Source organism: Neopelma chrysocephalum, unplaced genomic scaffold (genome assembly GCF_003984885.1).
Source record: "Neopelma chrysocephalum unplaced genomic scaffold, ASM398488v2 Primary Assembly neopelma1_119, whole genome shotgun sequence".
Taxonomy (NCBI): Eukaryota; Metazoa; Chordata; class Aves; order Passeriformes; family Pipridae; genus Neopelma; species Neopelma chrysocephalum.
This window is the reverse complement of record NW_020897781.1, coordinates 4,907,547-4,929,666: the sequence shown is the minus strand read 5'-3', so window position 1 is coordinate 4,929,666 and position 22,120 is coordinate 4,907,547. Positions and strand designations below refer to the sequence as shown.

Here is a 22,120-nt window from a genome sequence, read left to right as displayed (position 1 = left end):
CAAGTGCCATTTTATGGAGGAAAAAAAGGAACACATTACTGTTGAGAAAACAGACATACCCTCACTGTTTCAAAAGCCACTGGATAATTACAGCCACAATAAGATGACAGTTCTAAATTTTGCCACAACATATGATTCTAACCAAGCCATTGGGTTCCTTCCACAAATGGAAATTCAGGAACTCCAATTAACATATTAACAAATTCTTGATGTGATAGACTTTAGCAGGTTTTTTGAATGAAGCCTGAGCTTATAGTGTCAATGGAATTTTGTTGCTTAAATCACAGTATCCATAACAAGGCAGTCTCAGGCTGCCTACATCTGAAATACTATTTAAAAGTAAAAGACACTGAAGTTATGCTCACAACCTCCTCTGTTAGATTCCACACCCAATATTGCAAACCACGAACCAGCAAGCATAGAACTGCCAGTACTAATTAATATTTTTGGTAAACATTTTCAATGCAAGAGCCTAAGCAGAGATACACAAATGGAAATATAAACCCCTCAGCAAACAGCTTCACTCTCAGAGGTGCTGGCATTGCTGACGTGGGGGGAAGACACGAGCTCAGTGCAGCTGAAGGAGAATCTGTGAGGATGGCAGTGCTCAGAGTGTGAAGTGCAGGACTTCAGGAACACCAACAGGGAACAGGGACTGGTGCTCTGCGGGTTTCCTCAGGGACAAGAACATCCCTCCACCCTCCCTGCTGTTATCGCCCATCAGTGCAGAGCACTTTTTCTACTTTCCCAGCCAACAGCCTCGTCAGAGCACTGCCAGTGGCCTCTGCAGAGCTGCCAGACATCCAGCAAAAGCTGGAGCACCGCAGGAAGGTTTGGGAATTACTGGTCACACACTTGTTAGAGACACAGCTCTGGGATAATTCCCCAAATCACGAGCACGTGCTATTCATGGCACACACACGTGGGACACTGCCCTGCCTGAACTTCCCACATAGAAACCAGCATTCAAACACCTCTCCCAGCAGGAACCAGCACAAGAGAAGCTGCTCAGCCCCCTGTGCTAGAGCTGCTCCCATGAAGAATTACTGTCCAGAACACCCATCTCTCCATAAGAAAACATGTTTCTGTTCTACCAGACCTTTACAGTCGCTAGTTTGTTTCACAACTGTTCAGATAACAAGCACACAATTCAAAGCTTCACTTAGTGACAAATTCTTATCAACCTGCAAGCTTTTACATCACTAAGGAGAAAAACAGCCACACTTTCTCATTTGCACTGTTGCTGTCCCATTTCCCAATGGCAGTTCCTACAATTCATGGTAAGTAACAGTGTTACAACACGGGCTGAGGACAAAGTTGGATGAAGAATCTCCCAAGCACTTTCATGATGCTTCACACCTGGGTCTACCCAAAGCTGAGACAGTCCTTACCTGGCTAAGGCTGCTCTAGAAGTAAATATCAGCATATTGAGTGGGAGATAATCACAAACAAACAACTTTCACAAATATTTACCAAGAACTCAAAAGACAACAGGTTTGTTTCCTACAAATAATTTCAGAGTATCCCATAGAAGGCTCTTGTGTGCTCATCTGGACACTTTTCTCCATAAACAAGCAATATAAAAAACCTTAACATTTTCCTATCAGGGCAGATATGTGAGATTTCCAGAAACCAAAAATTAACTCAGATCTTGAAGACTCCAAACATTGACAAACCACAATTGCATCACAGTCTTTTGCAGCAGGAGAGGTTTAAGATATCCACCTACCCTTGGTTGTTCACTTCAGCTCAGGCATCACCTCTTCCTGTCTCCGTTCTGTCTGCTGCCTTGATTGCAGAGGCACAACTGCTCCTGGAGCTGTTCTGTGAAAGACATTAAAACACTGAGCTGACTTTCTCTTTCTGCACAGTCTATTTAAGTCAGTTTGGTCCCCTGACCTATTTCACAGAGCAGCACCACCTGTATTTGTGTCAACACAACATCCTGAAGCTTTGGGAAAAGCGGGACCTTCCTGTACTGCCTCATTCTGTGCTGCTGGAAGCATTTGTACAGCTAAACAAAGATTGCATTTGGGTTAATGCACATTGTTTGCCACTGCTCTCAAGTTATAGACAGGTTGTAAATTCTGGAAGAACAGTTGTAAGTTCTGAAAGAAGAGCAGCACTACTGAGCAGCTGAATAATTGGCTAATTCCTAACTGGAAGAGGACAGGAAGCATTAGAATTTCAGCATTTATGGCAACATCCAGATTAGAATTTACCCATCTTAGAAGATCTAGGATTCATGAATCACAGAATACTCTGAGTTGGAAGGGGTCATCGATCTGAAGCACCGAGTATTGAGACTTTATTCTATTTAAACATGATACATTAAGTGATGGAGTATCTTCTTCAACATTTGTCAGGTGATGACAAACGCTGCTGTTTGTAGCTACAAGATCCAGACTTCCAGCAAATGATTTTGGAATCTCAAGGGACCTGTATTCCTGTCATTCACTATTGTTATTAGCTCATTAAAATCCTATTTCACTTTTTTCTCATAGTGCAAGTGCAATTCTAATATTGCCCTGTGCTCATAAGAACTTAAGACCTAAAACTAACTACTCAATTACTACATTCCCTCATCTGAGAAATAATTAAGTACAGAAAAGAGAAAAGCTTGAACATTCTGAAATTCTATTTTCACAATGTTTGTGTAGGAAGTTTCATCTCTCTTGATAAATGCTACTGCAGTTTAAGCCCTGACACAGTAAGCTACAAATTTGATTGTTTCATTAACAAATTACTTTTTTTCACAGAAAGCATCAGTGCAATAAGAGGGCTCCTGAGACAAATGTGACTAAGCAGCAGGAGTTAATTAAGTAGGACAATGAGTAAGCATTTATGGGTGTGATACGAGACTCAGATGATTTAATTGCTAGTCTAATTATCAATTAGAGAATCAAGAAATGGCATGTAAGTGAAATGCTCCATTTGTTGATACTTTAATGATTTTAGAGACCCAGAAGAGCAGTATTAATTGCTATTTTAGGACTACTGAAGGAGTTTTTATTCTCCTCTTACTCAAATAGAGTAATAACTAATAAATGTATATAGTCTTCTCATACTTAAGTATTTAAGGCCTTTAGAGCCTTCGCTCTATGAAAAAAAGAGCTAGTAATTAAGCATTCAAACACACTGCCTATAAACCACTCAGCTTAAGTCCAAACCTTTCTGAATTTATCCTGTAATAAGGATAATAACTGCCCATGGTGTTAGAGAGCCCCATTAACTATTTACAGTGTGTTTGCACAAGTCAATCTCCAGACAGAAAGAAAGAGGTCAGGGAACTATTTAAACCCACAAGGGCAAAGAGCCAGTTGGCTGCACTCATTGCTGAAATTGTTCATAAAGAACAGCAAGAAAATAAAATTTCCAAAAAATTGATGGAGAGCCAAAAATATTAATGTATTGGAGCACAGTGGACCCTTTACAAGCTGTAAATATTTTTTGGATTCTCACACAGAACCCATAAAGTGTGTTGAGGACTTTCCCAGAACTTCTATTGTAGGCATGTAGCTCATAAAGAACATTTACCAGAAAAAGAGATCAGAAGGACACTGTATGTCACAGGATTGATGTTGTGTCCCACTGCAATTACCAAAAGATAGTGTTGGTGTGTCTCAAGAGGAACCAGGAATAAAAAACTGGGGAGCAGGAACGAACATCCATTGTAACACATACGCTCTGAGCATTGGGCATGTTGACAAGCTGATTAACAAAATAAAAACTATCCTTCAACTTTTCTCATGTCCACTTCAAAGGATTAAAAAACTTAAAAGTTTTGGCTGTTGAACAACTCCCTTTGTCCAGGTTTAAAAGAGACTCTCAGCTCAGTGTTCAGCTCTGTGCTGAGGGGAGCCCGGCTAATCCTTAAACTAAGAGCTCAGACATTTCTTCCTTTGACACACGGCTGGTTCCTCAATCGAGGCACCAGCTTTTCACCATCTTAACCCAAACGTGTTTTCCTACAAACGGTTAAAAAAAAAAGAGAGAAAAAAAAAAGACGCATCAAAAAAAGCGCACAAAAAAAAGACGCCTCCTCCCAAAAAACGACGCACAAAAAAAAAAATAAATTACCGAAAACACCAAGCGCTCTTCCCGCGGTTTCCTGAGGTGCCTCAACAAAACACGGCGTGGGGAACTGATACTTTTTCCCCTGAGATACGGCCGTGGTGTCACAGGGGAGCGGCCGGAGGACAAAGGAGCGACGCCAGAACCACTCCACCCCTCACGGAGCGCTCGCGCGCTCCCCGCCATTTTGTGGCCGCCCCCGGCAGCGCCCGCCCCTCCCGCCATGTTGTGACCGCCCACACGGGCGCCGCCCCCGCCGCCGCTGCCCCTCAGCCCCCGAGCGGCCCGAGCGGGGCCCCGCCGCGGCCATGGCGCACCGGGAGCCGGGGCAGGCGGAGCCCTGCAACTTCATAGCCCGGGACAACTACTGGTAACGGCCCCAGCCCGCCCCTGGCAGCCGCCGCTGCTCCCCTCCATCTCCTCCTCCCGCCGCCGCCCTGCCCTCCCCGCGGCTCCGCTGAGGCGCGGGCTGAAGGGGTTGTTCATGAGTTCGCTTCGTGTGTGTTTAAAGACTGTGCGCGCTTTCACAAGCGTGCCTTGGTAAAAAAAAAATCGAGGTTTTTAGAGCTTCCAGCCCCCGCCGCGTGTGGGGCGTCGAATCAGTCCACAGTAAATGAAAGAACATTGCAGTTTATTTTTCAGCCTCCTCCACTTCCTCACACACTGTGTTCACACGCGCTGTTTCAAACCTATGGAAAATGTTTTCCTGTTACCTCTGAGTCAGACAATGGTAACTCGCACATAAACTTGGTGTTGTAAGTTAAGATAATAAGGTAAAAGTTATTTTCAAGGTAAATATCTAAAGATTCCTGCTAAATCTCTGTGCTTTGTGCCATTAGTAGTTGGCTTTGTGCATTGAGTTTTTGGTTTTTAATGAGAGCTTTCAAAGTAATCTTTAATATTTCTTGGTTGGTTTCAGGAAAAAATGCGTCGAAAAGGAAGGAGATGCTGCAAAAAGATGGTCTGACAAATGGGGGTTCTTGAAAACACCTCTCGAGGAGGTAAAATTGAATGGCATGTAAGCAACACATGAAATCTAACTGCACACAAATTTATCTGGACACAGAATTAGGAGAGCTCTGAAGACTAGAAATGTACTGAGTGTGCTTTGCTAAGCTGGGATCCGAGGTAACAACTGCACTGGGTTCAAATACTCAGTTTTCCTCTGAATAAAATAACAGCAAGTGGTAATTTATATGCTGTGCATATTCTGATATATTTCTCTTGAGAAACATGACTGCTAGTAGTGTTAACAAGTACTAGATGCACACTGACAGGAAAATATTTCCCCTTTGTCTATCCATATGGTAGTTTAAAAATCTAGGGGAAAAGGTTCCAGCTAATTAAATTGTCAGTGGGGGAATTTACAACAAACGAAAATATTTGGAGCGATGTCTCTTCTCAGTGATGTTATTAGAATATAGTAGCACATAATGTTCCATTTGGAATCACAGTACTCCATTGCTAAAGGACAGGATTGATGCAGCCCCTGCATGGTTATAATATAAATGTAGAAGTAATCTGTTCTAGGAGTTTTAGAAAATCCCTGTAGGCATCCAGATTAGCACCTTTGAAACCTGGTCCTCATGGTTTCATTATCCATCCTGGGTGACTGTGGTCTGTGACATGTACCAGCTTTGCACAGTTGCTATTGGTGAATAGGTGTATTTAGCATCTATTAATCTTTGCTTTGTAGTCATATAAGACATATATACATATATAAGATGTATTTCTACCTGGTTTTGGACCCGTGGTGTAGCAGCAATATTTAGCCTTCCACCTGAAATTCAGAATTACATCACCTTCTGAAACAAAAAAAAATCCAGTAATTTCCAAAGCACTGAAATAAGAGCTTGAGATGGAAAGAACAGGAAGTTCAGATGCAACGAGGGAAATGGTGTGGATAACACAAAGAGCAGTAAATTTCAAAATATATAGAGTCCAAATTTTAATTATGTTTTGGTTTTAGTTGATAGGAGATGAAAAAAAAGATGCAAAGCCCAAGATAGAGCTTCCAGAACACATGCGGATTCGCCCTGTGACACCTGTGGAAAAATACATTAAGGTTAGAAAATTACACTTTAAATTGTAATACAACAATATCTCTTGTAAGAAATCACACAAGCTCTAAAAACCAGTTGTCTTGTAGAGGTGGGTCTTTAACTAAAGGTCAAAGTAAACTGCATTTGCAACTCGAGCAATGCTTTGAAAGCATTTAAGACAAGCATTTAAGATTGCCCTTTGGATGGGGTTGTAATTTTTCTACCTTTATTTAAGAGAGTCTTCTTGCTGGCACAGACAATGCCACTGTCCTCTTTAGTGGCACAAATTAATAGGAAGCCAGTTCTAACGAGCAAAGTAATAGTTATTTGATTTTATATTATATGATTCATATATATGTTCAGTGTCTTGACGTTATCAAACAGCTGGAAAAGACAGTAGAATGCGAAGGTTTAATTTCTAAATATACTGTGTGAGAATCACCAATGAACAGGGTAACTATACAGGCAGCTAAAGCAGTGACATTGGGAGAGGAATATATTCATAGAAGGGTAAGGAGGTGCTAACAAAAAAGGTTAGTCCACTTAGAGAAGATTAAGGAAACGAAGGAGACTGGAAATTCTTACTTGCTGAACCAGCTTTCTTTCAAAGGATTCCAAGGGTGGGAAGATAAGGTAAGGAAGTTGTAAAAGCTTTTACTGAGATTAAACTGAAACAAAAATTAAGTGCTAGTGCTGAGTGCGGCAAAACAACGAAATGGCATCATTTCTGCCATCAGTGCTACTTGTTGATCAGTTTGTAGACTCTCCAACACCGATTTTAGTGAAGTTCCAGTTTCAGTCCGTTTCAGCAGTGAGGGGGTTGGGGCGTTCACAGTCACCCCGCTGTGAGCTGCTCAAGCACCGGGCAGAGCCTGGGGCACACTGACACAGGGAGCAGAGCTTCCTTCACCTCGGGATTTGGAGGAAGAGCAGGGTTAGCTGTGTTTAGGTCACTCTTTACGTGTTCAGAGTGAAGTTTCTCACCTCCTTTTTCAGAACTCTGTGTGTTTCTGCACATTCACCTTGGTGGCAATAGTCATCTCTCTTCTCCTCTCGAGGTCAGATTAGTAAAAGCTTCTTCCTAGTCCCTTCCCCCAGATCGACAGTGGGACACGATTCCCTTCATTATCCTGCTCGGTGGGTGGCACTTCTGGCCATAAAAAATTATCTTTTTTGAGGAACTGCTCCACCTAAATATCATAAACATTTTCTAATCTTGGCCAAAGAACAAAGTGAAGCAACTCTGGCAAGAGAACTGAAACATTGTTCTCTTGCTGTGTATTGCTCTACTGAGTCCCCAGATGCTAAAATGATAGAACGTGCCCAACAGAGATGATTCAGCCAAAGTAAGCACAGCAGTCACTGAACAGACACTGCTGGCTTTTGTTTTCTTTCCTCCTTAGCTAGATTAGTTGCAGATTAACTTGCTGCTTACCCATCTTTTCAAGTAGAAAGAAGGTGGAATGAGTAAGTAGTTCTTGATGCAAAAGCCAGCTTGGTCAGAAACATCTTTAGCATTTGGACATAAAGTGATTATTCTGTGGCTGCACTGCTACCAAATATATTACAGCAACTAGAAAACACCATTTCTCCTGTTTAGAGAAGTTAATTAGTTTTAAAGATGATGATGATGATTATTCTGTATGGGAAAAAAGCTAAAGACACAGATAAAATTCTTCCCCTAAGAATATAAAACCATTAAAGCCCTTAGGATTGAACCAAACTTCAAAAAAAAAGACTGCTAACATACACTACTAAACAATAATTTGCTTTTTGGTTTTAGAAGGGTGGTAATTGAAAGTTAGTTGCTTCATTGGAATTTGGCCCTTGTACTTCTCTCTTTCCCTGTGTCTTGCAGTAGAATGGGACCTAAATTATTCTAATTAAATTATAAACTATCGTGTGTTGTAAATCAAACTTGCATGCACCTGGGCTGTCTCTCAAAGTTCTTGTTTCCTTTCATTAATGTCAATGTTTTCAAGATATTAACTCAGCAAATTACATTTGGAACCACTATTTTTTTATAAGTTCTCATTTCCATCCACACGGCAGCACAAAAGATGATGTCGCATGACAGCAATTAGAATCACAAACCCTTTCATCAGTCAGTTTTACACATTCTTTTTATTTTAGGTGCTTCCATCTCCTCCAGTGCCTAAAACTACGCAGGGATTCATTGGCTGGAGATCTGCTGTTCCAGGGCTGGAGCTGGAGATCGACCATCAGATCCGGAGCTGCAAAGGAGCCCTGTGCAAGAGTCTGAACTGAGCCCGGGAGCCTGGGACTGACAGGAAATCAAGATTAGGCACACAGATCCATTTGCAGTCCTGGCTAAACACCCTGCAGGGGACTGGTGGACTGTTGAATATTTATGCTTTACACGTGATTTATGTAAACATCCACAATCATTTTGGTAAATGTATTTTCATGGAGCGTTTTGCTTGTTAGTGATTATTTGAAATCTGTGGCTGTTAACTCTGCTTCAGGTTTACTTCAAAATAACAATGAAGGCACTCAGATAAAGATCACAAAGCAGGTACTATCTTTATTTGCATTAATAAGACTATAATTTAAAAATACTTACTGGAAGTTGGAATGACAGAGCAAATTTTTATAATTGTTTCTCCATGAGATCCTCTACTCCTACTCAGTTTCACAGCATTCTTCAAATATAAATACAGACTGCCATGTTCCTGACAATCCAACTGTACTGCTCATGCCCAATTCATCACTTACCAGTGCTGGAATTTGTGTTTAGAATTAATTTTCCATGAGCACTGACCTGGCCACTGTTGAGTTCTCAGGTGCCTGTGCTGGCACAAAAGCATCTCTTCTGTACAGAGAGGATGAGAAGATGCAGAGGAGGGTGTCAGGCATGACTTCAGTCGGCTCAAGCTGCCATGGGACTGCATCCTTGCATTTGGAAAGAAGCTTTCCTCATTAAAAAAACACAGCAAACACACAAAAAACACCTGCAGAAAAAAACAATTATTAGGCTTCATCACAGTGTGTCCACTGGAGCTTGAAAAAAGCACACAAAGCATAAGTGTAGTTAAGTCATAATTATAAAATACACTGGGGTTTGTATTGTGTGCTCTTTGCAGGTATTCTGTGTAGTTACACACAGAAGTAATTTAGTTCCCAGTACACAAATAAAGTATGCAAGGGCCACAGTGACACGAAGTCACTTTGAAAAATCAGTTTTGGTATCAAAACAGGGTTTTTTTCAATTAGTTGATCAGAATGCAAATGGGTTACAAGGCATTTATGTCCCTTCAGTTTTGTGTGTACCACTATTTGTCCCAACCAGGACGGATCAATACTCAGGAACAGCAGAGGGTTGCACTGGGAGTTACTGGTGTAGCTCCCCCGTGTTGTGGAGATCAGTCTTGCACTTCATTCCCTGCAGATTTGCCAGGATTTTTGGAGACTGGAAGGAGACTCCGTTGCAGCAGGATGTAATTCTAATTGGCCAACGTGTTTAAACTAGAAGGTTGCTTAAACAAAAAGGAGCCTCCAAGAAGTCAACACAGGCAGCTCCTTCTAACTCCTTATTACTTAAAGAGGAAAGACTTTGCTTTTTAATCCTGCTGCAGGATCTCCATTGTGTTCTCCAGCCATCAATAGCTGCCTCTTGAGTCAGCACTAAGTGCTTGGCTTTCTTAGCAGTAAGTCAGCAGCCAGTGTTTGTTCTTCCCTTCTTCCCAAGAAATGACTCACAATGATCAACATCCCACCTTTTTTTTTTTTTAATCCAGTTCCAAATGCCCACAAAATAATAATATTTTACTTTTTCCATATTCTTTACAAATAATGGAGAAGTGACTCATATCCTCTGGAAGGATTACCCAAGAATGAGAACACATAGCAGGAGTAACTTCAGACACATTACTTAAAAAACAGAATAAAGAATAACTTGGAATCAGACTCTGGAAATTTAAGCTAAATTGCAGTTTAGCTACTAACTATAACCTGTGTAAACTGTTCTGTGAACAGCCAAGATCATCCTAAGAACAGTATTTTAAATCAATGTGCTTTCTTGTCATTGCCAGGTTTGTATCTCTTGCTTATTTTAATCATGTGGTTCTTCAGTTTATTTTAAAGTCATATGATCCTCTTATTGTCTGATTTATATAAACAGGTATAATAATGATTGATATGTAATTTAGTAACAACAAAATTACATTAATTCAGGCCAAATGAAAGGGGAACTTCAAGACCACTGGTTTTCCAAGAGTTGTATTAAATAACCAAAGCTGGCACCTGATATCCAGTGGATGTTTGTATGAAGTGAAATCCAGATGAACCATGGTTAGATTTTGAAAACCAAAATAAATTCTTTGTCGAGCATCTTCAGTTGGAGATTTCTGAATCTTATTCCCAATGTCTGAATATTAACTCTGTATTAACAATAAGGGATTTTTTGTTATATATTCTGTCGTTTTAAGGTACAAGACATACTTTGATACAGCCTAATTTGGGATGTGCAAGGAGTATTGTCTAAAATTGGAACTCATTTCTCTAGCATAAATATGTCACTTGTTAAGTGCTCCATGTATTTTCAATGTTTTGATGTTATGTGAAACTATAAACCTCAATATTTCTTTTCTCAGCACTTTCAGTTTTACCATTATACCTGAAAAAATTGTGTAGAAGTTGTGGATTTGCAGCTGACAAAGGACTGCCCGGTCATCAGCCCCACTGAGAATCCTGAAGGCCAATACAGAATTGTTACATCATCTTGTAATGTTTCAAACCTGGCCTTTAATTTGTGGAAATTACCCTATTTATGGGAGCCAAGTTGGGCACATAAATGTCACTGCACCCCATAAAGTATCACACCATCTCCAGGGTCAGGACAGTGTTAGTAAACTCAGTGCACACACCAGCAAATGCTTCAAAACGGAATGAAACAACTTCAGAAATGCTGCAAAAGTCGAGAAAATTTTAATTCTGTATAAAAATCGTAGACCCAGAACCAAAATGTGCAAACAAGGTTCCAGTATGTTCAGATGTCTCCTGTGCTTCAACCCAACATTCATTTGGTGTCGTCTCTTGGGCAGCTCAGTGGGCACAGGGGGCTGCACAGCAACTCCTGAGCTGACTGAACTTGGTCAGGGAGCTGAAGCCAGCTGGGCTCTGGAGTGTTGTTTTCAGAGGAACTGGTTCTTTGGCAACAGACTCCTTTTGCTCTGGATGGTGCTTTCAGAACTGCACACACAAAAATGGGACTGCATTTGATACATGGTCACCACAGCAAGGCCTGGAAACAGGGCACAGCTCCTGCCCCCCGGGCTGTGTGCCTGCAGATGCTTTCCTGGCTTCCTGGTGGAATAAGAGTACAGGCTTAAATGACAACATATTTAAGCTAAAGAACTATGAAATCAGAATTATCTTTCTCACAAGCATTTATATTACAAACAACAAAATTGGGTAACAAAAACCTGGTGTGTTTTCCTTCACAGTGTGTTCTTTTCTGTGCTGTTAGAATTGGCATAGAACTGGCACTTGCTATTTATAAATTCATTAATATAAGATATTTTACCAGGAACTCAGAGTTGAAAGATTATTATTTGTTTAAAATGCGTTTTGCATCAAAGATTTTTGATTAGATGATAGTTGAAATGGTGATTCTGAATAAGTAGCACTCAGAATGCAGTCACCACACCAGTGCTGCTGTACATTTTGAAAGAACCCAAATGAAAAGCAACCACAGGATGTGCACAGGGAAGTGATGCAGTGTCTGTACAAGGTGAGTGCTTGGAGAATAAACTAATCACTGTTCTGCAAGAGACATTTCTACATTTCTCCAGTTACATGCTGTGACTGTCCTAATGATCCCCACTGCACTCCTAACTCTGAGCCCAAATTCCTGTCTCTGGTTCCTGCTATTGGCTGCTCTGTCAGCCTGAAGTAACTCCAGTTCTGAGACTGTTTGCCTCACAAAACAGAGGATTTTAAAAACCCTTTTCGGAGACCTGAGGCTCCCCATTCACACACGTTATTTCCCCCTTTAGTGAAGGATTCATTGTGGTTTCTTCCACATTCAACAAAGTACCAAAGTGACAAACATTAATCTAACAGGGTCAGTGACAACCTGACCAGAAATCCTGCCCCAAATGAATCCCAGCCCAGGGCACCTCTTGCATTGGGTCCTAAATGTGTTGTGTTTTCTTCCCCATTTCCCCAGACAAGACCCACTCACAGACTACTACCTTCTTCCTGACTCCTGTGGTTTCCACATCCCAGCAAATTGTTATTTGGATAGTTGAAAGCACATCAGACCATTTCACAGGACCACGCTGTAATAAATTTAACTGTGCTGGAAAATGATACTGTTGTGCTCTGAAACTGGTTGGGTTGCCAGTGAACAAAACATCGCCCTCAGTCTGCTCTGTCATACACAGAAAGGACTAAAGTACTGAGAGCTAAATGTAAAACAAAATCAGGAACGCTGGGAAAACAACTATCCAAATTTTCAATCAAACACAGGCAAAAACTGAGTTCACCCACCTGATGTTGCCAAAGGACCTTAAATCTATTGCTGTTCAATGTCCATTGCAATATGGAGGCAAGCTACTGTTTCAGGGATTTTTAAATTTGTATATATTTGGTTGATTGTTTTGGAATGGAGAGAAGGGATTAAACCAATAAACCTGGGTCCAGGAAATGAATGACAATCAGGGAAATGCAGTTTTACCATTTTTACTGTGAGGCAGCTCACAAGGTTCTCTTCCAAGCTCCCTCCTGTGGTACCCCTGTCCTGGCTTAGGTGAGATGTGCTCTGCAGTTACAAAGTTGAAATCTGGCTGTAATTTCAAAGTAATTAGTTGGTTCAACGTGGTTTTACCAATGGAAATTACACCTTGGGGTTGCAGGTTGTTTATGCTGCCCAAGTGACTCCACTTCGAATTTGGCCCTGTCCCTCATATTCCCCCCCCCCCCCCGCTTTATCTGCTTCCCTAAAGAAGTGAAATAAACCTGAAGATTGAAGTAAACCTGAGAACTTCAAAGCACAAAAACAGATGCAACTATGAAGAAATAAACAGAATAGAGCTCTTCATTCTCTACCCACCCCTTTCAGTGCAGTGGCCTCACTGACACCAGATTCCCTGGATGCAGCTGAGGGCAGGATCAGGCCTTGCAGGTACCAGGCTGGGATTAAATGTGGGCACAACTCCTGTTCAGCAAAGTTTTCAACAGCTCTGATAACAGCATTATTTAGCATCTAAATGTGGGTAGTGTAGAAGTGGCCATTTTCTCTTTCTGCATCCTTGATAAAGGCTCTTTATTCTTTTATCCATTTTTGTGTCTGCTTTCCCCAAAGATCATTGTTACACAGAGCAGTCTTGCACCACCACAAGACACGGCAGCTTCGCCCCCCACACTTCTGTCTTGGCTTTTCCCAGAGATGCCTCCAGGCTGCCGAGTGACACCCGGCTGATGGGTCCTGCTGAGAGCTCAGCACAGCCCCGGCTCCGCCTGACCCAAACCTGACAATGCCTTCGCACTTCCCGCAGCCTGGAAACAGCCCCCCCTTCTCCTCCCGAAGTGAGAGACGGTTCATGCTTTTATTCCTCACCGGGGAGCAAGACGGACCCAGCTCTGCTAGTGAATCTCCTTTGCTTGCTGACACGCGTCAGACACAACATTCTCATCCTTAAAAGCTGGAGCAAAAACAAAAACAAAGCAAGAGCCCAAAAAAACCCCAGTGAGCTCCAGTCCCTGTCTGGAAAAATTAAACAGCCATTATGCTCCTATTGCCAGAGCACAGTCACGTCCTTTGTTTCAATGAAAGCTGAAGTAATTTCTTGTGCTCCCATCACGTGCATTACAGCTTCCATCTTAACATTATACTGCTAATGAACAAACCCCACATATTTACAGTCTCTCAGGAGAAGCCAAGATACATCTGACAGGCTGGTGAGGGAGCATGGAGGGACAGCGTTTATTATTTTGTTCTCCAAGAAGCTGCATCCATAATAATTCGAGTTATTTATGTGCAAATGAGAAAACTTTCACCAGCTCTCACCACAGGTCTGACCAAAACAGGTCTTTCACCGTGTTTGTTTGCCCTTCTGGCTTTTTTTTTCAGTAGGAGTGCTGAGAAAATCAGCATTTCACTGGGATAGGCACCAGCAATGGACAGCTTGAGATTATAACTCCTTCACCTTGGGCCAGCACTGTTTCACTTGAGAGGGAACAATCTTCTTCATACTCAATAAATCACAATTAAAGTGCCCTGCATGCATAGAGGAAATATTGTGCACTTAGAGGACTCAAGGAGGAGAAAGGATTGCCTAAATCTGCTTTTAATTCTCCTTTCCTTTGCACTGTTGGAGTCATTGCTGCTCTGTCATTACCTGTCAGTAGTCCCAGGCCCTGCACTGCTGTGTGCCCATCAGCTCCCTGGTGCTGCTGCAGAGAACCAGCTCCTGAGGCTCTGTGGAACACAGAACACACCAAATCACATAAATACTGCCATTATTTGGAATATGTTTTTGATTCATTCCACGTGTGTGTTTGGCACTGGTGCTGGAGCACAGGCAGATAATGGTCATGGATATGTAAAAGCATCTCCAAACCCAGGGAGGGAGATCTCCTGCTTCGGAGAAGGGCTCTATAATGATCATTTACACAACTTTTATGTGGAGAGGAGAAGTAGGTAAATACACAGCACTGCCTTTGCCTACTGACCAGTCCCCATCAGGGCAGTGACAGCCAGACTGCAGAGCTTGTCCTGTCCCTCGGGTTCCAAAAGGTCAGTTTGGTCACCTGGTTGACCTCAGCCTTCCCTGAAAAATTAGAGCTTTATTATGCATAATTCAATTAAATCATCTGCTTTTCTTTATTGTCCCTTTAAATTATGCACACATTCACTTGTGTGCAGTTCTTGGGGCATGATTTATATATTGCAATAAATAACAAGTACACACACAGTTTCTGTGTAAGAAGAATGGAAAAATCACTCATGCCCATCAGGAATTTATTTCCTCCCTTGTCTCATTCTGGATTTGGAGGTGTTTGAACAGATTCAGAAACCACCTCTGAATTCTGTCTGAATGCTCTGGGTGGTTGTTACAAGGGCATTAATTAGCTGTATTACATAACACATCACAACACCTTCGAATGGTTTTTATTTTTGAAAAATAAGGCCAGAGGCACAGGAGTTTCTGTGCTTCTGACAGCCTGATGATGAGAACACAGCAACTCGAGTTGGTGCTTGATTTTGGCTCAGAGAGGCTCAGGTCAGTGATGGCTGATGTGCCATATGGATTAATTTGAAGCTCTGATCGTGATTCAGGACTGGAGTCCAAATTCAGACCTTTAAACGATACCCCACAGGATCCTTGCTTTCTCCACAAAGCTACAGAGGGAGCCTGGGCACTCAGATCTTATCTCTAGACTCCAAAGGCTGTTATCAGAAATCAGTCAGTGTGGATGAAGCCCTTCAGGGCGAGAGGTCAGGGCCTTACAGGAACACACAACACTGGACTTGTTTCTCCTGAGCCCACACTGACTGTGCTGACCACTCACCCTCCCCTGCAGAGAACAAAACTAAACCAAAAACATCCATTTTTTCCCCAGCACATATTGAATTACCTGTGGAATACAATGAATCTCATCCACACAGCAGATCTGCCAGGTGTGGAGATGGCACATAGTCCAGAGGCACCTTCGTACAGAGAAGGGGGGAATGCCTGCAAGCCTCCCTTCTCTCCCAGAGGGGAGAGACTTGGGAAGCCACTGTAATGGATGATTTGTTTGTGGCATTGATTTATTAATTAGTTACATGGTAATCATTAATCAGCATCTGGTGTGCAGGCAGTGCAAGGGGTCAGACAAGGAGCCAGGCAGTGCCTCACCCTCCAGAACTCCAGAGAACCCCGAGTTGGCTCAAACACCAAACAGGCAGGGGGAGCAAAGTTCAGCCCAGGAGGGGCTTTAGAAATGCCAGCACTGTGCAGTCCTTGGGCTGAGCCCGGCCCTGCAAACACTCCTGACCAGCACAGGGAGCTGGAGCCATGCTCCCCTCACAGCCCTTAGGTCAGAATTTGGCTCAACATATGCAGAACATGTTTGGCTCATTACACATGTGCATATTAAGTCCACATTCATCAGCAAGGGAACAGAGAGACAATATATGGTAAAATACTGGAACTGTACTTCAAAGAGCAGGATGCAATTCCACGGACTCCCAGGGTGACTTTGGCCACAACAGTCACCTCCCCTGCTTCAGCTCCCATCTGTAAAAAGCAAAATAACCATCCCTCATTTTTACTTCACCCATCTTTGCAATTTAGACTCAAGAGTTCTTTGTAGTGGTGTCCCTTTCTCAAAATACACCCAGCTCCCAGCACACAATGTCCTCCTCAGAACAGGCTTAGGGAAATGTATCCAAAAAAAAAAAAAAGAAAAAAGGAAAGAACCTTATAAAATATCCAGATGAGATAAGACCACCAGCACAACAATGCAGTGAACAGCTGTAATCTGTGGGAGGATTATTTCTCTTTGCCATAAATGCCATCTAATTTTCAAGACAAGTTATTCCCTTTCATAGAACAGTGAACTCAGTATCTGCAGAGAACTTTCCTTCCCACCAGTACATTTTTCAAAGGCTCCCAGTAGTTTGTGGCATTAAATAGAAGGTGTCACATCTTTATGACAAATATTAATACTAGTCTGCTTGATTAACATAATTTGTTTCTTCACTGGACATTTTATTCCAGATGAGCTGCTTTTCATCCATCCATATTTTCTAGAGGAAAAAAAATGCATCCTGACATGCAACGTTAATGTGCCCTCTGAGATAACCCCTTATCTCCAACTTCCCATCCTCACCTCCCCTTCTCTGCAGTGCATGAAATGAGCTTTAGCAGCAGCTCTTGGTCAAGGCTCTCATGCACTGGACACCTGCCAAGGCTTTTGGGGTGTTTAGCACAGACTAAAGGTCTGTTCCTATGACACACACATTTAAATTTAGCACTAAACTGGTGGGGGAAAAAAAAAAAAAGAGAAAAATATGTAAAATGTCACTTTCTGACAAGCAGAAAATTAGAATTCATTCCCCTGAGAATTAAAAGGACTTTTCTGCTCCCAGTCACTAACTGTGACAAGGTTAACATTTTTCAGTCTAATGACGAAGGACATTAAGTGTGCATGTGAATAAGAAATAAAATTACTGGAGGGTATTAGCTGAGTGTGTGACAACAGCCCAAACTGACAACAGAACTCCAAGGATGCAGATTCCAGCTACTGCTGACTGTTTGCTGTGGAGAACTGAGGGATAACAGGAACGTGGAGGTCAGCCTTCTGTCACCATCGTTGGAACAACAGAAGCAGTGACAGGAAGATCCGTGTCTGGTGGGGGTAGAGCACATGTCAGAGCACATCCAGCCTGCTCCCAGAATCCTGGGCAGGGACACTCACCTGGGCAGCACAGCAGTGACAGGCCACAAAAATCTGAAGAGACTCGAAAAGGGAAAATTGCAAGTGCATCTCTTGCTTCCCCAAGGATTCTTTCACCAGTCCCTATGATTTAATTTTGATATGACACAAGGATTAGGTAGGATGTTAAGTTGTCTGTGATTTGCTTTTGCTTCTGCCCTTCCCAGCTCAGTTTTCCCTGTAGCTCCTCACTGTCTTACTCAGCTATGGCAAACTCAAGCTGTGGCTCCCAAACAATAATGGATTTCATGTGATGCAGCACCAAGCAGGGAGGACTCAAAGGAAAAGAGAAGTCTGTGTGTTATTGACATGCCCTAGGTGTTAAGATACTGGAAATTATCAACTATTGGGAGTCTTTCTGGGCATAAATGAAATTGAGGTGCTAAAAGGTAAGACAGGAAGATTATATTTTCAAATATCCAATTTCTTCTGAGGAAAATATGTATAAAAGTGACATTTAGAGATATGGGTCAAGGTAGAGAAAGCACTTTTAAACAAGGACAGTTAATATGGTATCTGACAGAACAACAGAAGCTGCAAGGACACGGATGGACTTTAATGCACAGAGAGCTCTCCTTTCAGTGCTTCTGCCTTTGACTGGGTTTCCAAAGCTACTTGGCCACAACTGAAAAAAAGGTTACAATTTAAGGGACAAATCAAATATTTAAAAAATTAAAATACCTAAAAAGAAGGAAAGAAAACCAGAAGAAAACAAGTACTTTCAAACCCACAGGATCTACCTCTACATGAGCCAACTGGAAGGATTCACCAATTTCTTTGCTTTCCTGTGGCTGTCAGGTGCTCATTAGTCCAAAACAAAGCATTTTTTTATTTTTCTAGTCTGAAGTCAGTGTGATGAACTAACTATGAACTATTAGGCAGCTCAGTTACAGATCATGTTTCCTGTAACATCAAAAGCTGGATTCTCCTCTCTTCATCTGCAACAGCCAGACACACATCTCAGCCTCTGGAAGGTTTTTGCTTCATCAAACCAGCCCGAGAGGATTCCTGCATGTTTTACACCAACAGACAAAGCCTGACTGTCCCTGTAATTCCTGCTGGCATGGCTGTATCCCCCCATCCTCCTCCTTGCTTTGCTTGGTTTGCTCCCAGGAAGAGCCTTCCCCTGGTGCTGCACATGCTCGGATCCGTATCCACACTGCCCTCATTCCCACTGCTCTCTGATCACTTTTGGTCCCTGGCCTCATGACTGACACTCCCCTACAATAAACTGCATAAACCATATCTGCCTGTAATCCTGATAAATCCAAATAATTTTGTTTTATTCCTCTCTCCCCGACTCTCCTGCCCCTCCAACTTCCTCAGCCTTATTGTATGCCATCAGCATATTTAAGGCACTTCTGAAATTACATTCTGCTCGAGGTCACTGCACTGAATTTAATTTTCCCCTCCCCAGTGCTTTAACTCCCACCAGATTTATTTATACTGTTTATTATCAGAGACCAATTCAATCAATGAAAGCTGGAATTCAAACACACACACACACATTTGAATTATGCACACAAACACTCACCAGGAGAGGGAACAGAACTGCTGCAGTCCACATCATCCCTCTAACATGTGGCAGCTAACAGGTAAGGAGGCCCACAGCCACCCATTTTTATACCTTGACTTCTGCTTGACCCCAGGGGTTGTTCAGCTGCTGGAAACCAAAGGAATTGCAATAGCATCACAAATTCCATGGAGGAGGCTTAGCCAAGGGATCTGTGCATTTCTTACCCCAAGCCTGTAGAACTGTATTTTAAGAGGGGCTTTCTCAGTTGACAGTTCCTTTATTAGCTCCTGTACACACAGGAATTCTAGAAAAACACCATCAACCCAGAGCAGACAGTCATGTCAAGCAAATGGTGCAAACAGAACAGTGTATAGAGAGCTGGAGCTTAAAGGGAAACCAAAGCACTGACCTCAATTGCAGCCTGGCTTAGGCATCAAACCAACCCAAACGGGCTGCTGGAAGCACAGGAGAAAATTAATAGCTTTTGGCTCCCCTCTGCAAACCACCTTCCTCTCTAAACGTTCCTGGTCAGCAGGATCCTCAGGCACAGCTCCCTGATTCTGGCTGCCTTTGAACGCTGTGGTCACAACTCAGGAACACTGCAAAGTCCAGAAATGAAGGCAGAGGGTTCTGCTGCAGAGATTGTGCTCTAGACAGACCACCCTCAGAATGATGTTCCCCACCTGCAGTTCCTCCCATTTCTCTGCCCTTTACTCCCTCCTCACTGCTCTTCCCTCTCCCCAGCACGGATTCTTTGCAACCATCTTTTATAAGCAATCACCCTCCCTTCTAATCCCTCTCCTGAAAAAGCTGTTTGTTTTTCCTTACTGGTACCAGCTCCTGTGTCCCAGCAGAGCTGGTCCAGCCCGAGATGTCAGGGATTAAATCAATGCCTCTGCACTCCTCGGGAATTTGGCAGTGGCAGAATTCACTGCTGCATCTTCTCTGGCCTATAGTAATGGGAGTTTCAGGAGTCTCTTGAAATTCTGTTTTAACATTTCACAAGTTATGCACAGAGAATATTTTGGCTTTTCTATCAATACATATCTGCTTGGTAACTCCCAGTTTGAATGCTGATTGTGTTTTGCATAAATTAACTAAATTGCAGCCCTTCTGTTTCATTGGTACTTTTTGTCTGCTTCCTTTATGAACAATGTCAGGGAGATTGCAAGCTGACTACAATTCTCTTTCCTAAGCAAGAGGAAAACAACATGTAAGAGCCCAATCAGTACCAGTTTCCTGATGTCTGTTGGGTTTTACAAGCTGTAAATGCTCTGGCATTTAACAATTTGTCCATTTGGATCACTTTAAGAAGTGAAAGTAAGGATTGCCAGTGTTCTGCACCACTGGTGTCTATTGATAAATATGGAACAGGTACAACAAGCTTCTCTTTCTTTCTGCTTAAAAATTCCCTGAGCTAACAAGTTATATATCCCCCCAGGCAGGGAAGTCCCATCAATAAATGGCTCACTGTAAAAGATCATCAGTTATTCCTGTCTCCAAGTCCACCTCAGCACTGCTGTGCTGAACACACTCCCCCCCTCAAACACCAAATACACGAGGCCATTTGGGGGCAATTCTGGGGCCTGGGAAGCAAGAAGGAGGTTTGCTGGGCCAGAGAAGGATTGTTCCAAGAGCATTACCATGGCTCAGGAGAAAGTTGGCACTTCCCACACGACCTCTGTGCTGGCCACAGCCATTTCCAGGGAAGCTCTGAGTGCCACCCATCCCTTGCTCTGCTCTGCTCCCAGGAACTCTGTGAAGTCCTCAGTAACTCCCAGGTGGGCTCTGCAGAATAAACACAGACCTGTTAGTACCATTCTTTTTAGGTATCAATCAAGGGGTGTTTGCACACTATGTAAATCCCCCTGGATCAGCTACATCATCCCTGCTTGTTTCCTGTTACTCTGCCCCATCTTGATTCTCTACTCTCTCATTAGTAAATATTATATTTACTCTTAGCCACCCCTTGGATTGGACATTATTTTGGCTTTTCCTTTCATCTGTAGCTATAAGTGCTACAAAATCATCTAGAAATCGTTCCCTTTTGCAGTCCTTGACCTTCTCTTAAATGTATTGGAAGCTGACCTGAGCTTTTGGGGTAGAGGACACACAGCACTGGTCACGTAAGCCCAGACTCCACAGGAGGCAGCCAAGACTTTGGGCCTCGATTCCAGAGACAGCTCCTAAACCCAGGCTACCTGAGGAAACAGTCCTGTGTCACATTCCTTCCCAGGAAGAGCTTTTTTTGGTAATAAACCCAAACATCAGTTCTGCAGTGTTGCTGAGAGGCCTCTTAGGAGCAACTGCCAGGTGCTCATGCTGCTGTTCCTCCTGCAAAACCATCTCCATGTTGGGCTGCATCTCCCACAGTGGTTTTCTCAGCTGTAAGTGGAAGTTGAATGGTTATTTCTTAAAAATAAGGAGGGGGAGGTTATTTGAAAAAAAACAGTGTCACCAATCTTTCCGTGGGGCTCTTATGCCAACACACCTTTCATTTCAAAGAACCCTTTGTTCTTGGGGCACATCCTTCTGTTTCCTGCTTTACACCTGATAGAGAGTACATTTAATACACAGGGATATGAAGCAGTTTCTGCTTCTGATTCTCTTAACACAGACAAGTCCCTTGGCCTCACAGGAACACCCAAGAACAGACAACCTCAACCATCTAATGGTGTTTTAAGATAACCGAGAAAAAGGATTTTATGCATACTTTGTGTTGTTTCTCCTATCTATACAAAACCACCTGGATCAAGTATCTTGTTAAGAAAGTGAAATGCAAAATGGCAGACAGCTAAATTAAAATAATGCAAGTATTTTCCAGCCATCAGGATAAGGTGAAGCACTTTTGGCACGCTCACTTCAAGGAAAAAGTGCAGGGAGAGCTAATTCACATCTCTGGATATCTAATGGATTTTTTTTTTTTACTGCTCAGTATGAAAAATTCCACATTCAGCCTTGGTCAGACACCTGAGAGACGTTTCGTTAACCCACAGAATACACTCCCATCTCACCCATGACAAAAGCAGGTCACCACAAG

At 42.6% G+C, this 22,120-nt stretch overlaps 1 protein-coding gene and 1 long non-coding RNA gene across 3 annotated transcripts in view; one reads left to right on the top strand and one right to left on the bottom strand.

Annotated features, from left to right (window-relative positions):
- Nucleotides 1-4,213, bottom strand: part of LOC113974284 — a 228,675-nt gene extending 224,462 nt beyond the window's left edge. For both annotated transcript variants that reach the window (XR_003536513.1, XR_003536514.1), the window contains exons 1-2: nt 4,081-4,213; nt 1,730-1,824 (exon numbers count right to left, since the gene is read on the bottom strand). This is a non-coding gene — a long non-coding RNA (uncharacterized LOC113974284). The remainder of the gene's footprint in view (nt 1-1,729; nt 1,825-4,080) is intronic.
- Nucleotides 4,214-4,340: 127 nt separating this feature from the next.
- On the top strand, nt 4,341-9,887 carry CUNH20orf85 (chromosome unknown C20orf85 homolog). Its single transcript, XM_027697294.1, has 4 exons — nt 4,341-4,444; nt 4,994-5,075; nt 6,044-6,139; nt 8,250-9,887. Exons 1-4 carry the CDS (start codon nt 4,383-4,385, stop codon nt 8,382-8,384), a joined length of 375 nt encoding a protein of 124 aa, XP_027553095.1. The 5' UTR covers nt 4,341-4,382; the 3' UTR covers nt 8,385-9,887.
- Nucleotides 9,888-22,120: the final 12,233 nt, after the last annotated feature.